Raw genomic sequence first — 15,315 nt, forward strand, 5'->3', positions numbered from 1 at the left:
AGCTGAGTGCTCATTTTCCCTGCTCTACAACTCTATTACACATATAAACCATATAAAACCACATAACAATTACAGCAGGGAAACAGGCCATCTCGGCCCTTCCAGACCATGCCAAACGCTTACTCTCACCTAGTCCCACTGACCCGCACTCAGCCCATAACCCTCCATTCCTTTCCTGTCCATATACCTATACAATTTTAGAGTTTAGAGTGAGAGGGAAAGATTTAATAGGAACCTGAGAGACAACTCTCTCTCCCAGAGGGTGGTCAGTATATGGAGTGAGTTGACGCAGGTATACATTGAAAAGGTATTTGGATGGTATATGGATGTGAAAGGTTTGGAGAAATATGGGGCAAATGCGAGCAAATAGGACTAGCTTAGATGGGAATCTTGGTTGGCATGGACTAGTTGGGCTGAGTGGCCTGCTTCTGTGCTGTGGAGCTCTTTTGAAGATCCCAAACCTAGCCACGATGGACAGCATGGCCAAATACACTATTACACTGATGTTCTGAGAATCAAAGAAAAAAAGTTGCAGCGCTGAAAGGGTTACATTATTGGAAGAAGGATGTTGCCAGGCAACACTCCATCTGCGACCTGATTGGTGGCAGAGGATACTGCAGCATTCACAAAGCTGGCTGGTCTGGGTCAGCCCCAGCATCAGGAGGGAGATTTACAACCCCAGCCCTGCCCAGAGAGCTTCCACTGCAGCACCCAAAACTGCCAATGGAGGTCCGATCCGAGTGTCCCGGGATGGAGAGCGTGTGGAACTCGATCCTTCATAGGGAAAAGGGTATGGAGTGCTACTCATGGTGAATGGTGTGGACAGATGGTTGGGGAAGCTGAGACAAAGGGAGCCACAGAACAAAGAGAGAGACGCAGGGAGTGTGAGACATGGAGAGAGGGGGAGGGGTGGGATAGAGGAGGAAGGACGGGTGAGAGGGAGAGAGGGAAATGCAGGAGGGGAGGAGAGAGAGGGGAAGGAAAAAGGAAGCAGAGAGAGAGAGAGAGAGAGAAACTGATAAGGAGAGGGTGAAGGAAAGAGAGACTGACAATATTCTGTCAGTGAGAAAGTGAGACACACAAACATAAGAAAAGAGATGAGGTAGCACAGAGATGTAGCAAAGTGGGTAGCACAGAGATGGTAAGAGAATAAAGGAGAAAGAAATAGAGAAAAATGGAGTGAATGAGAAACAGTAAAACACAAAGATAGTAAGAGAGATGGGATTGAGAGACAGGGAAAGAAAGGAAGAGACTGTCACAAGGCGAGTCAGAAAGAAACAGGCAGGAAAAAGGGGGAATAGAACAAAGAGGATAGCAGAAAAAGAGACAGGGAGACCGAGAGATGTAGGGGGTAGCAGATAATCTCATGAGAAAATATTAGAGAAAAGTGGGAGAGAGAAATAAAGAAAGAAAAAGACAGTGAGAGAGCGATGCCCACAAAGGTAGAGACAGACAAGGCAAAGGCTGGGAGGGGGTGATGAGGCAGAGTCAGGGAGAGAACAAGGGAGGGTCACCAACCAGTGGGGCAGGAACTGCTGCAACACTGGAGGGGGTTTTACAGTTTATGAAAGAAGGTGCAGTAGGGAGGTGAAACTAACAGGGAGGAGCGGAGACAAGAGGACACAGCATTGACAGGACCATTTGACAGAGAGTTTATACTGGCTGCTGAGGGAGGGGCCAAGACCCTGGGAAACAGGTGGGAGTTCCCCTGAGATCGACTAATCCAGTTTAGCTCTCCTTGCCTGCTTCAGGCCTCTTTTCCTGTGGTGTTGCTACAGTCAGTCACCCTGCTTCACTTGCCTCTCCAGGGAGGGAACTGAATGCCTCCTGCCAGGTCCTTTCTTCCTTGCCTGCCCTATTGAGAAGAGTTTAACCCCTCATTCACAGAGCCAGGTTGGCTCACACCGAGGAGGAAATAGATCTCTGTCTCTCAGACCATGTTAACTGCTATCTGATGAGGGAAATGGGATGTCTCCATGGTAACTAATTATGATAACTGCAATCTGGTGGAGATCAGGCTGTGATCATGGTAATCTGTCACCATGGTTATTGTAGACCGATGAGATTGCGTTTTGCAACATGGTAACCTGTTACTATGGTTATTGCAGTCTGATGGAGGTTGCGTTTTGTAACATGGTAACCTGTTACCGTGGTTATCATAGTCCAATGGAGATTGCGTCTTGTAACACGGTAACCTGTTACTATGGTTATTGCAGTCTGTTGGAGTGAGTTGATTAAATGCGAAGGTGATGAATGTGGGGCATTAAAATTCCAATCATCTTGCAGATATGAAGCATAACCAACTGCCTGTGAAAAAGTGCTGGAAGTACTCAGCAAGCCAGGCAGTGTCTGTGGACAGACAGAAACAGAATTATTGTTTGATGTTGAAAACTGGAATGATCTAATGTGAATTCTCAGTGACAAAGTGTCACTATACTGAAACTTCAGTGCTTTCTCTCTCCCCCCCCATGCATGCTGCCTGACCAATGTTTTCTTTTCTTAATCTGTTGCAAACAACCTGTGGATGTAAGAGAGATGCTATAGAAATGAGACACCTCAGCCTTGGCTGTGAGCATTTGCACTGAGAGGAGTCTTGGATCAGAAGGGGTTAACATGCCCTGGCGAGGTGGGGGTGGGGGAAGGGATATGGGTAGGAGGTGGGGAGGCAGTCTCGGTACAGGTTCTCAGTCCCAGCCACTGGCAGACGTTGTCTGTCCTCTGGAGCTGCTCCTGGAGACCACGGGCCGAAGAAAGGCAGTGCAGAGATGGGATGGAAAGGTCAGTTCTCCCTCATGGCTCCTATCTGCTGGACTTTGGGGAACTGTAGTACAGGGGCACAACTCGATTTGGGGAGGTCAGTCCTGGCAAAAGCAGTATGTTTGGCTGTCGGCTCATTCCAACCTGCCACAGACACCTGGGGCAGGGGGTAGGGGTGTTGCTGGTGGTGGTCATGCTTCCCCACTGCGCCAACCCAGGGTTTCTCATTGAGTAGAATCGCCTATGATGGTGCTTTTTTCTGTCTTTTCATTTCCCTTGCTGCGCCTCTCACTGTTCTCTCCATCTGTGCTGGCCTGGCGGAAGCTTATCTCATTCGTTGCAACCCGATCTGAATCAGCTGTCATGCCAGCAACCAAGCCCCAGCTGTTGCCCCAGTGACCAGGCTAATCATAGCTCCTAATTCGAAACACCGCCCTCAACCAGATATCCAGTCCCAGAGGTCTCAAGGCTTGAGTTACAAAGGATCCTCTGGTGAAACTGGATGCAGAGAACTTGAATGTTCTTGACTCTGAAAGGCGTGATTACATTATCACTACTATTTATTTATTGGAATACAGCACAGAATCAGCCCTTCGAGCTACACCACCCGGCAACACCTCGACTTAACCCTGGTCTAATCACAGCACAGTTTACGTTGACCAGTTGAACTACTAAACAGGAGAAAATCGGAGCACCCAGAGAAAACCCACTCGTTCCATGAGGGGGGATATATAGACTCCTTACAGAGGATGTTGAAATTGAACTCCGAACTCCAATGCTCTGAGTTGCAATAGCATCAAGCTAACCATTATGTTACCATGGTGTCCACTGAACATATTTCCTTCTCTTTGACCTCCCAACATGCTCTGCAGCCAGTGAAGTAACTTATGATGCGTGCTCATATAGAACATGGCAAGATCCCAGGAATGCTGAAAGGCCTGGATAGAGTGGGCATGGAGAGGGTGTTCCTGTTAGTGGGAGAATCTAGGACCAGATGGCACAGACTCAGAATAAAGGGACATCCCGTTAGAATTTAGGTGACGAGGAATTTCTTCAGCCAGAAGGTGTGAGTGTGTGGAATTAATTGCCACAGAGGACTTTTGAGGCCAAGTCATTGGGGGTATTTAAGGCAAAGATTGGACAATTCTTGATTGGCAAAGGGTTAAGGGTTTTGGGAAGAAGGTGGGAGAATGATTGGGTTGAAAAAAGAAAAAACAAAACCAGCCATGATTCAATGGCAGAATATTCTGCTTCTGTCTCTTCTAGTCTTATCCCACAGCAGCATCAAGGTGGAGACACAAGAGGCTGCAGATGCTGGAATCTGGAGTAAATGACTATCTGCTGAAGGAACACATCAGGTCAAACTGCTCTGTGAGGGGAAATGGACAGACAACAATTTAAGTCAAGAACCTTTGTCTCAAACTAAGAAATCAATTTGAATCAAGAACTTTTGTCTCAAACTGAGAAATCAATTTGAGTCAAGACCTTTTGTCTTGAATTGAGAGGTAGATTGTCTGTTTCCCCCCCACCAATGCTGCCTGACCCACTGAGGTCCTCCAGCAGTTTCTCGTTTGTTTTAGTGCCAAGGTTTTGTATTGACACACGGTGCTGGAGAGATCTCCTCAGGAGACTGCAATATTTAATGTCCATTGGAAAGTGTGGATCTGTTGCCTTACATTTCCAGTGACTAGGTTTGGTCCTGGCTTCCAGAGCTATCTGTGTGGAGTTCTCTTGTTTTTCCTGTGACTGTGTGGTATTCCCACTTTCTTTCCTCATCCCAAAGATATGTTGGTAGTGTAATTATTCCCTATAAGTTATCCCTGGTCTAGGTGAGTAGTAGGGGTTGAGGAGAGGTAAATGCAAAAAGGAATGGACAACAGACAAAGTAAGTGGAAAATTTGGTCAATGAGTGTTGACATGGACTTGATGGTTTGAAATGCTTCCAAACTCACAATAGAAGCTAAAATAAGTAAGTCTGATCAATAAAAGAAAATCTTCTCTGTGAGACGCCTTCTCTAGGAATGTAGCTCTCCTGAGCTGTTCTGAAGTTCTGGCCTGGATTTCTTGTGCTCCTTCTCCTGGATTGGGATGTGAAGCCATAGGTTAGGGAGAAAGTTACCAATTGATCTCCAGTCCACAAATTCAATTCCATAGTCTAGATCTTTGTGGCAGCTCCTTCTACTTAGCGCCTCTAAATAAGGTTGATTGGCAGGAATGGACTTTGCTTGTTAGACATGTACCTGCTACGAATTCCCACCCTGTGATGCTGAGAGTGGAGAGGGTACTTCCACTTGTGGGAGAATCTAGAAATGTTTAGCAATAACCAATCCCCATTTCAGTCTGAGATGTCACCTCAGACTTTTGTTTCTCTGACAATTGGGAGTCTTTGGAACTCCCATCAAGGTTGTTAACAATAGAGTCTTTGAATATCTTTAAAGTACAGGGGGATCAATACTCAATAAGTGAGAAAGGTTTCCAGTGGTAGGTGAGAATGTAGACAAACATATATAGATGCATGGTGGAATATTGTCTGCATCATGGCCCGGTACAGAAATAACAATGCCCTTGAATGGAAAAGCCTATAGAGAGTAGTCAGTAAACCCAGGTCCATCATGGGTGAAGCCCTCCCCACCATTGAGCACATCTACAAAGAGTGCTGCCGCAAGAAAGCAGCATCCATTATCAATGATCCCCACCATTCAGGCCATGCTATCTTCTCACTGATTCCTTAAGGAAGAAGGTACAGGAGCCTCAGGACCCACACCACCAGGTACAGGAACAGTTAATTCTCCTCCAATATCAGGCTCTTGAAGCAGAGTGGATAACTTCACTCGCCTCATCACTGAAATGTTCACATCATCTGGACTCAATTTCAAAGACACTCCCTCACGTGTTCTTAATCTTTATTGCTTTTTTATTAATTTCCCATTCCTTTTGTATTTGCACAGTTTTTTTTTGCATTAGTTGTTTGTCCTGCTGGATGTAATCTTTCATGAATATTGTATTTACTGAGACTGCTCCACCATTTGATCATGGCTGATCCATTTCCTTCTCCATCCTATTTTCTTGCCTTCTCTGCATTGACTTATCAAAAATCTATCAACCATCATTTTAATAGCACTCAATGACCTATCCTCCACAGATACACCATCCTCTGCCTAAAGAAATTTGTCATCATCTCCATTCTAAATGAACCCCTTTATTCTGAGGTTGTGCCCTTTGGTTCACTGTAGGCAGCATCCTCTCCACATCCACTCTGTCTTAGACTCATTCCACCAAGATGTAACACTGAGCGGCATAGGAAGTCATTCCTGCCTGTGGCCATCAAACTTTACAACTCCTCCCTCGGAGTGTCAGACACCCTGAGCCAATAGGCTGGTCCTGGACTTATTTCCACTTGGCATAATTTACTTATTATTATTTAATTATTTACGGTTTTATATTGCTATATTTCTACACTATTCTTGGTTGGTGCGACTGTGACAAAATCCAATTTTCCTCGGGATCAATAAAGTATGTCTGTCTTAGCCTTTCAACATTTGGTAGGTTTCACTGAAGTCCCCCTGTTCTACTAAATTCCAGTGAGTACAGGCTCAGAGCCATCAAGTGCTCCTCATATGATAAATCTTTTAATCACAGAATCATTTTTGTGACCCTACTTTGGACCCTCTCCAATGTCAGCAAATCTTTTCTTAGATAAAGGGCCCAAAACTGCTCACAATACTCCAAGTGAGGCTTCACAAATGCTAATTAAAGCCTCAGCAATACATCCTTGTTTATATGTCCTCCCAAGATTAATACTAACATTGCATTTGCCTTCTTCATAATTGACTCAACATGCAAGTTAACCTTTAGAGAATCCTGCACAAGAACTCCCAAGTCCTCTTGCACCTCAGATTTTTGAATTTTCTCCCTGTTTAAAAAACAGTCCACATTTTTATTCCTTCTACCAAAGCGCATGACCATATACTTCCCATCACTGTATTCCATCTGCCACTTCTTTGACCATTCTCCTAATCTGTATTAAGACCTTCTGTAGCCCCCCTGCTTCCTCAATACTACATGCCTCTCCATCTATCTTCATATTGTTTGCAAACTTGGCCACAAAGCATCAATCCCGTCATCCAAATTATTGACGCTCAACGTAAAAAGAAGTGGTCCCAACACTAACCCCTGCGGATCACCACTAGTCACAATCATAAAAGGCTCCCTTTGTTCCCACTCTTTGCCTCTTGCCAATCAGCCAATTCTCTATCCATGCTAGTATCTTTTCTGTAATACCATGGGCTTTTATCTTGCTAAGCAGCTTCATGTTTAGCACCTTGTCAAAGGTCTTTTGAAAATCTAAGTACACAACATCAACTGATTCTCCTTGGTCTATCCTGCGTGTTATTTCCTCAAAGAATTCCAACAGGTTTGTTAAGCAAGATTTTCCCCTAAAAATCTTGCTTGACAAACTTGTTGGAATTCTTCCCTTAAAGAAACCAGGCTGACCTTGCCCCATTTGATCATGTGCCTCCAAGTAGCCTGAGACATCCGTAACAATTGACTCCAACATCTCCCCAACAACTGAGTCAAGCTAACTGTCCTATAATTTCCTTTCTTCTGCGTGCCTCACTTGCAGTTTTCCGGTCCTCCAGAATGAAGCCAGAATCTAGCAATTCTTGAAAGATCATTACTAATGCTTCAACAATCTCTTCAGCTACCTCTTTCAGAACCCTCTGGTCTAGTCCATCTGGCCCACATAACTTAACTACCTTCAGACATTTCAGCTTCCCAAGCACCTTCTCTCTAGTAATAGAAACTGCATTCACTTCTGCCCCCTCAAACTGGCATACTGCTGGTATCTTCCACAGTGTAGACCGGTGCAAAATACATATTCAGTTGGTTTGTCATTTCCTTGTCCCCATTACTACACTTCCAGCGTCATTTTCCAGCAATCCAATATCTACTCTTGCCTTCTTTTACACTTTTTATGTCTGGAAAAACATTTGGTAATCTCTTTGAGACTATCTTAACTTCATATTTCATCTTTTCACTCCTTGTGGATTTTTTAGTTGCCTTCTAGTGGTTTTTAAAGAGCTTCCCAATCCTATAACTTCCCACTAATTTTTGTTCTATTATATGCCCTCTTTTCTACTTTTTGGTTGTTTCATTGTGCCTTTAGAATATTTCTTCTTTAGGATGTATCTATCCTGCACCTTCTGAATTGCTTCAGCAACTCCAGTATTAATTGCTCTGTTGTCATTCCTGCTAGTGTCTCCTTCTAATCAAGGTTGGCCAACTATTCTCTATGCCTCTGTAGTTCCCTTTACCCCACTATAATACTGTTTAGCTTTTCCCTCTCAAGGTGAATTGTAAGGTGAATTCTATCATATTATAATCACTGTCTTCTAAGGGTCCTTTATCTTAAGATCCCTAATCAAATCTGGTTAGCTGCTCTAAAAAGCCACAATGTAGACATTCTGTAAATTCTCTCTCTCTTGGAATCCAATACCAATCTGATTTTCTCAGTCTACCTGCATATTGAAATCCCCCATGACTGTCATAATATTGCCCTTTTGAATGCAGTTTATATCTCCCATCGTGATTTGTAGCCCACATCCTGGCTACTGTTCAGAGACCTGTATTCCACATCTTCTGATACTATGTCACCTCTTTCTAAAGATTTGATTTCATTTTTACCAATAGGCAATACCACCTCCTCTGCCTACCTGCCTGTCTTTTTGATAAATCATGTATCTTTAAGCTGTTAAGCTTCCAACTATGATTTTCTTTCAGCCACAACTCAGTGATGCCCACAACATTATACCTGCCAAACTCTAACTGCGTTACAAAATCATCAACCTTATTCCATACACTGTGTGCGTTGAAATACAACACCTTCAGTTCTGTATTCATCACCCTTTTCAATTTTCTGCCCCTGTTACACTGGCATAGTTTTGCCCTATCATCTGCCTGTCCTTTCTGACAGTCTCCTTGTATAGGTCATACCTTCCCCCAAAGAGATCCCAGTGATCCAAAAATCTAAAACCCTGCCCCCTGCACTGATTCCTCAGCCACGGATTTATCTGCCAGTTCATCCTATTCTTACCCTCACTGGTGCATGGCACAGACGGCAATCCAGAGATTACTACCCTGGAGGTCCTGTTTTTCACCTTTCTACCTAGCTCCCTAAATTCGCTCTTCAGGACCTCCTCCCTTTTCCTATCTATGTCACTGGTGCCACAATGTGCCAAGATTTCTAGCAGCTCATCCTCCCCCTTTATAATGCCATAGACCCGATCCAAAACATCCCTGATCCTGGAACCTGGTAGGCAGCCAGGTTCACATCCACAGAATTTTGTATCTACTCTTCCAACTATGGAATCCTCTATCACTACTGCCATTCTCTTCTCTTCCCTTGAGTCACACCAGACTCATGCCATAGAACCGATCGCTATGGCTTCCCCCATTAGGAATTAGGAATGATTACTTCCCTGCAGCTCCTATCTATCACCTTCTCAGTTTGCCATATGAGCTGCAGCTCCAGTTCCTTAACACGCCTCTGTAAAGCTGCAGCTCAGTACATCTGGTGCTGATATGGTTATCCAGGAGGCTGGAGGTCTCCCAGAATTCCCACATCTCACACAAACAAAACAGCACAACACAACACAGCCCAGAAGCTATTGCCAATGCAATACCTATGCACTAACAGAGGTAGAATGAAGAAGACGAAACTTACCAGATACTTACCACACCTAACTCTGATGAGCCAGACTCCCCACTCTAACACCAGTCCACTCTAACAATGGCCTGCCCCGCCTTGTTTTCACATGTCCTTGATAATGAATTGCAATTTGATTGGGCTGCCGAAAAATGCCGAAAGCCCATGAACGCTCATTTTAAAAATCTCATTCTCAGCCCTGTGAGTAGTGTCTCTCGATCCCAATTTGACTGGGCCGAGCAGAAAATTGCTGTAAGCATGTGAACACTCCTATTTTAAACACAGACCTGTGAGTAGCTTTCTCTCTTGATCTATACGTATGGCGACATGTACACCTGCTTTGATAGTATATTTACTTTCAACTTTGCAGTTAAGTATTAGATCAGCCGCTCAAAGACAGCTCTATCCCACTGTTATCAGGCACTCCAATGGACTTCTCATTGCTAAATGCTGGACTCTTGATCTCCCAGTCTACCTCATTGTGGCCCTTGCACTTCTGTTTGTATCCCCTTTTCTGTAACATTTTATTCCTTATTTAATTTTCCTTCTTACTATCTCAATATGCTCATGTATAGCATGTAAACAGAAGCTTTTCACTGTATTTTGGTACGTGATAATAATAAACAAATTGCAATACTGTACCATGAACTTTATGGAATAGCAGAGTGGTCTGAAGGGATGAAGTGCCTTCCCCAGCTGATAATTTGCATTTTCCTGAGGGTTGGGTCCCTCCCTTCTCACTTGGGGTCAGATAGCTGCAGAGTCCACTGGGGTCCATAGATCCCACCACCTCTGTGGATAGGATTCACAGACTTCCTCCTGAGCCCAAAATCTTGATTGATAGCTGCATGCACCAGTGGATCCCAAATCTTTGAGGACAGCTAGAGCGAATCACAGTGGGGGCTGCTCCATCTACCATTAGTTGGGAGTGGTTCTGTTGGTGTGGTGGTTTGGTTTGGTAAGGCCGAATTTGGAGTATTGTGTACAGTTCTGGTCACCGAATTATAGGAAGGATATCAACAAAATAGAGAGAGTATAAAGAAGATTTACTAGAATGTTACCTGGGATTCAGCACCTAAGTTACAGGGAAAGGTTGAACAAGTTAGGCCTTTATTCTTTGGAGTGTAGAAGGTTGAAGGGGGACTTGATAGAGGTATTTAAAATTATGAGGGGGATAGATAGAGTTGACGTGGATAGGCTTTTTCCATTGAGAGTAGGGGAGATTCAAACAAGAGGACATGAGTTGAGAGTTAGGGGGCAAAAGTTTAAGGGTAACACGAGGGGGAATTTCGTTACTCAGAGAATGGTAGCTGTGTGGAACAAGCTTCCAGTAGAAGTGGTAGAGGCAGGTTCAGTATTGTCGTTTAAAGTAAAATTGGATAGGTATATGGACAGGAAAGGAATGGAGGGTTATGGGCTGAGTGCGGGCCAGTGGGACTAGGTGAGAGTAAGCGTTCAGCACGAACTAGAAGGGCTGAGATGGCCTGTTTCCATGCTGTAATTGTTATATGGCTATATGGTTTATATGGTTTTGTGGCTATGATCTCTTTGTTAGAAATTGATTCTAGAGGCTGAAAGAATGAGCTATAGAGTCAGAGCACAACATCACAGAAACAGGTCCTTCAACCCATCTAGTTCATGCTGAAATGTTATTCTGCCTACTCCCATCAACTACCTGGACTATAGCCCTTCATACCACTTTCATTCGTAGACTTATCCATACCTCTCTCAAATGTTGAAATTGAACCCGACAATACCACTTCCACTGTCAGCTCATTGCATACTTGCACCACCTGCTGAGTGAAGAAGTTCTCCTTAAATATTTCACTTTTCACTCTTAACATATAACTTCTTATTCTAGTTTCATTCACCCTCAATTGAAAACGCCAGCTTGCATTTCGAGTTACAGCCTTGCAGAGATACATACGAGCAGAGCTCATACTTGCAGAGCTGCCACTCACTGAATGATTTTTGTTTTTCACACCATTCTTTGGAAACTCTAGAGACTGAAAATCCCAGGAGATCAGCAGTTTCTGAGATACTCAAACCACCCTGTCAACCACCAACAATCATCCCACAGTCAAAGTAATCTAGATCATATTTCTTCCTCATTCTGATGTTTGGTCTGAACAACAACTGAATCTCTTGACCACTTCTGCATGTTTTTATGCATTGAGTTGCTGCCACATGATTGGCTGATTAAGATATTTGAATGAACAAGCAGGTGTACCTAATAAAGTGGACACTGAGTGTATGGTACCATATACATATTTGATAATAGAGTTGCTATGACTTTGACTGATATAGGATTAAGAAAGGTGTGGAGTATAAATAGAAAATATTAGCAACACTCATCAGGTCAGGCAGCAGCTGCAGAGAGAGAAGTAGAGTTAATGCTTCAGTTTATGTGGAATGTTGATTTAGTGGTGAATTTTTACTGATGTTTTTCTCTCTCGTTTTTACCCTGCAGTAATTGATCTTCTGTACTGGGAGGACGTGAAGAAGACAGGCACCCTATTCGGTGCCATTATCCTCACTCTCTTCTCCCTCACCCAGTTCAGCAGTATCAGCGTGCTGGCTTACCTGGCCCTCTCTGTGCTCTCCGTCACCATCTGTCTGCGACTCTACACATCCATCTTACACCTGATCTACAAAACACAGGAAGTCCATCCATTCCAGTGAGTACCATCCCCAGGACTCAACCCCTCCAAAGTTCAGTTAGACCATTACTACCCTGCCCTCATCCCCTAACCTGATTCAACGGCTGGCTGATCGGAGCCTAGTGCTTGAGCTACTGGCTGCATCACCATCTGGTATGGAGGGGCCACTGCACGGGATCAGGAAAAACTGCAGAAAGTTGTAAACTCAGCCATCTCCACCATGGACACTAGCCTCCCCAACATCAGGAATGCACCTTCAAAGGACAATGCCTCAAAGGGCTATCAGGAAGAAGGTACAGGAGCTTGAAGACATTTCAGGAACAGCTTTTTCCCCTCTGTCATCAGATTTCTGAATGGATAATGAACCCATGAAAACTACCTCAGTATTTTCCCCTCTCTTTTGGCACAACTTATTTAATTTAGTTTTTGTTTTTATTTATACTTGTTATTGTAATTTGCAGTTTTTATTATTATGCATTGCAATGTAAAGCTGCTGCAAAACAACAAACTTCATGTCATAAATGTCACAGAATTTGTTGTTTTGTGGCCATGGTACATAGCAATGCAAAATAATTTTTTTTAACTGAGAAATAATTACAGGGGACAAGGAGATAGCAGATGAGTATTTTGCATTAATCTTCACTGTGGAGGACACCAGCAGTGTCAGGTGTTGAAGGGTGTGAGGGAAGAGAAGTCAGTGCAGTTACTGTTACAAGGGAGGTGATCAAAAAGCTGAAAGACCTAAGGGTATATAAGTACCCAGACTAGATGAACTGCACCCTCGGGTTCTGAAAGAGGTAGCAGTAGAGGTTACAGAGACATTAGTAATGATCTTTCAAAAATCATTGGACTCTGATATGGTGCCAGAGGACTGGAAAATTGCAAATGCCACACCACTCTTTAAGAAAGGAGAAAAGTTGTAGAAAGGAAATTATAGACCAGTTAGCGTGACCTCAGTGGTTGGAAAGATGTTGGAATCAATTGTTAAGGATGAGGTTATGGAGTACTTAGTGACACAGGGCAAGATAGGACAAAATCAGCATGGTTTCCTTTAGGGAAAATCTTGCCTGATTAACCTGTTGGAATTCTTTGAGGAGATTACAAGTAGGATAGATAAAGGGGCTGCAGTGGATGTTGTACATTTGGATTTTCAGAAGGCCTTTGACAAGGTGCCACACATGTTGCTGCTTACCAAGTTAAGAGCCCATGGTGTTACAGGAAAGTTACTGGCATGGTTAGAGCATTAGCTGATTGGTAGGAGACAGTGAGTGGGAATAAAAGGATCCTTTTCTGGTTGGCTGCCAGTGTCTAGTGGTGTTCCACAGGAATCAATGTTAGGACCAGTTCTTTTTATGCTGTGTATGAATTATTTAGCTGATGGAATAGGTGGCTTTGTTGGCACATTTGCATTTGGTACAAAGATTGGTGGAGGGGCAGGCAGTGTTGAAGAAACAGGTAGGCTGCAGAAGGACTTAGACAAATTAGGAGATTGTTACAATGTTGGAAAATGCATGATCATGCACTTTGGTTGTAGAAATAAATGTGCAGACTACTTTTTAAACGGGCAAAAAATCCAAAAATCTGATATGCAAAGGGAATTGGGAGTCCTTGTGCAGAACATCCTAAAAGTTAACTTGCAGGTTGAGTCAGTGGTGAGGAAAGGAAATACCATGTTAGCATTCATTTCAAGATGTCTAGAATACAAGAGCAGGGATGTAATGTTGAGGCTTTTTAAGGCACTGGTGACACCTCACCTTGAGTATTGTGAATAGTTTTGGGCTCCTTATCTAAGGAAAGATGTGCTGGTGTTGGAAAGGGATCAGTGGAGGTTCACAAGGATGATTCCGGGAATGAAAGGGTTATCGTACGAGGAACCTTTGATGGCTCTGGGTCTGTACTGGCTGGAATTGAGAAAGATGATGGGGGATCTCATTGAAACCTTTGGAATATTGAAAAGCCTGGACAAAGTAGATGTGGAAGGGATGTTTCCCATGGTGGGATGGTGGAGGAGTCTAGGACAAGAGGGCACAGCCTCAGGATAGAGGGCGTCCATTCAAAACAGAGATGCAGAAATTTTTCTTTAGCCAGAGGGTGGTTTATTTGTGGAATTTATTATCACAGGCAGCTGTAGAGGCCAGGTCATTGAGATTGATAGGTTCTTGATGACATGGCAACAAAGGTTATGGGGAGAAAGCTGTGAAGTGGGGCTGAGGAGGGGAAAAGAGGATCCGCCAAGACTTAATGGTGGAGAAGACTCGATGACCCACATAGCCTAATTCTGCTTCTATGTCTTATGGTCTTAAAAGGGAGGGGAATAATAGTGAGATTGTGTCCATGGGCTCATTGTCCATTCAGAAATCTAATGGTGGAGGAGAAGCTGTTCCTCCATGTCTTCAGACTTCTGTCACTCCTCCTTGATGGTAGTGTAACCCTCAGGTTTGGCCGGCGGCATTAGTCTAGGAAGACCGTCTCTGACCCCGCCAAACTTGTGAAATCTGATGTGCAAAACCTCTTTTTGTGTGGATGTTATATGATCTGTTGCCCCATTACAAATCACTATCACAAAATAACAGACAGTACACCATATGAAATTGAACAATTTAGCTTTAATTTGACTGAAGGGTTAGTAGAGAAAAACAAAAAGGGCCCATTTTAATGAAACAATCTAATGTGCACAAGTTGGAGCTCACGGTTTCCCTTACGTTGGTCCTCCATCGATTTCCCTGGGCTTCGTCAACTCCCGGCCCCACTTCAAGTCCACTCCAACCTGCTGTCTATGACCCCTCGTTTCTGGAGTCTTCTCTCTTCATCTCTCAGCAAACAAAAGGCCCAGATCACCTTGTTCTCATGCACACAACAAGAAAAAGACACTCCCTTCATTGGATGGTGCACATTCCAAAGCCCTCGTTATTTCTAGCAATAACCCAAACACTGCTGCTACAGAAAAACCAATACATTGGCTGTGAAACCTTTTCCAGGGTGTAACAGTAGCAATGAGAAAAGGGCACACGCTGGGTGATGGGTGTTCTTAATGATGGATGCTGCCTTTTTGAGGCATCACCTTTCGAAGGTGTGGTCTCAGTGCTGGGGAGTCTAGTGCCCATGATGGAGCTGCTGAGTTTACAACTTTCTGTAGCTTTTCCTGATTCTGTGCAGTGGCCCATCCATTGCAGACGGTGACATAGCCAGTTA

General features: G+C 43.8%; 1 protein-coding gene across 6 annotated transcripts in view; it reads left to right on the top strand.

The window, feature by feature from the left end:
- Positions 1 to 15,315, top strand: part of LOC140716340 (reticulon-1-A-like) — a 161,869-nt gene that overhangs the window by 96,691 nt on the left and 49,863 nt on the right. For 4 of the 6 annotated variants that reach the window (XM_073028977.1, XM_073028978.1, XM_073028979.1 and 1 more), the window contains one exon: positions 11,934 to 12,141. In XM_073028977.1, coding sequence (XP_072885078.1) covers positions 11,934 to 12,141 — 208 coding nt within the window. Of the gene's footprint in view, positions 1 to 634; positions 791 to 2,658; positions 2,779 to 11,933; positions 12,142 to 15,315 lie in introns of those variants that run through there. The other 2 variants (XM_073028981.1, XM_073028982.1) reach the window with 2 other exon arrangements.

The sequence above is a fragment of the Hemitrygon akajei genome, chromosome 25, assembly GCF_048418815.1.
Source record: "Hemitrygon akajei chromosome 25, sHemAka1.3, whole genome shotgun sequence".
NCBI lineage: Eukaryota > Metazoa > Chordata > Chondrichthyes > Myliobatiformes > Dasyatidae > Hemitrygon > Hemitrygon akajei.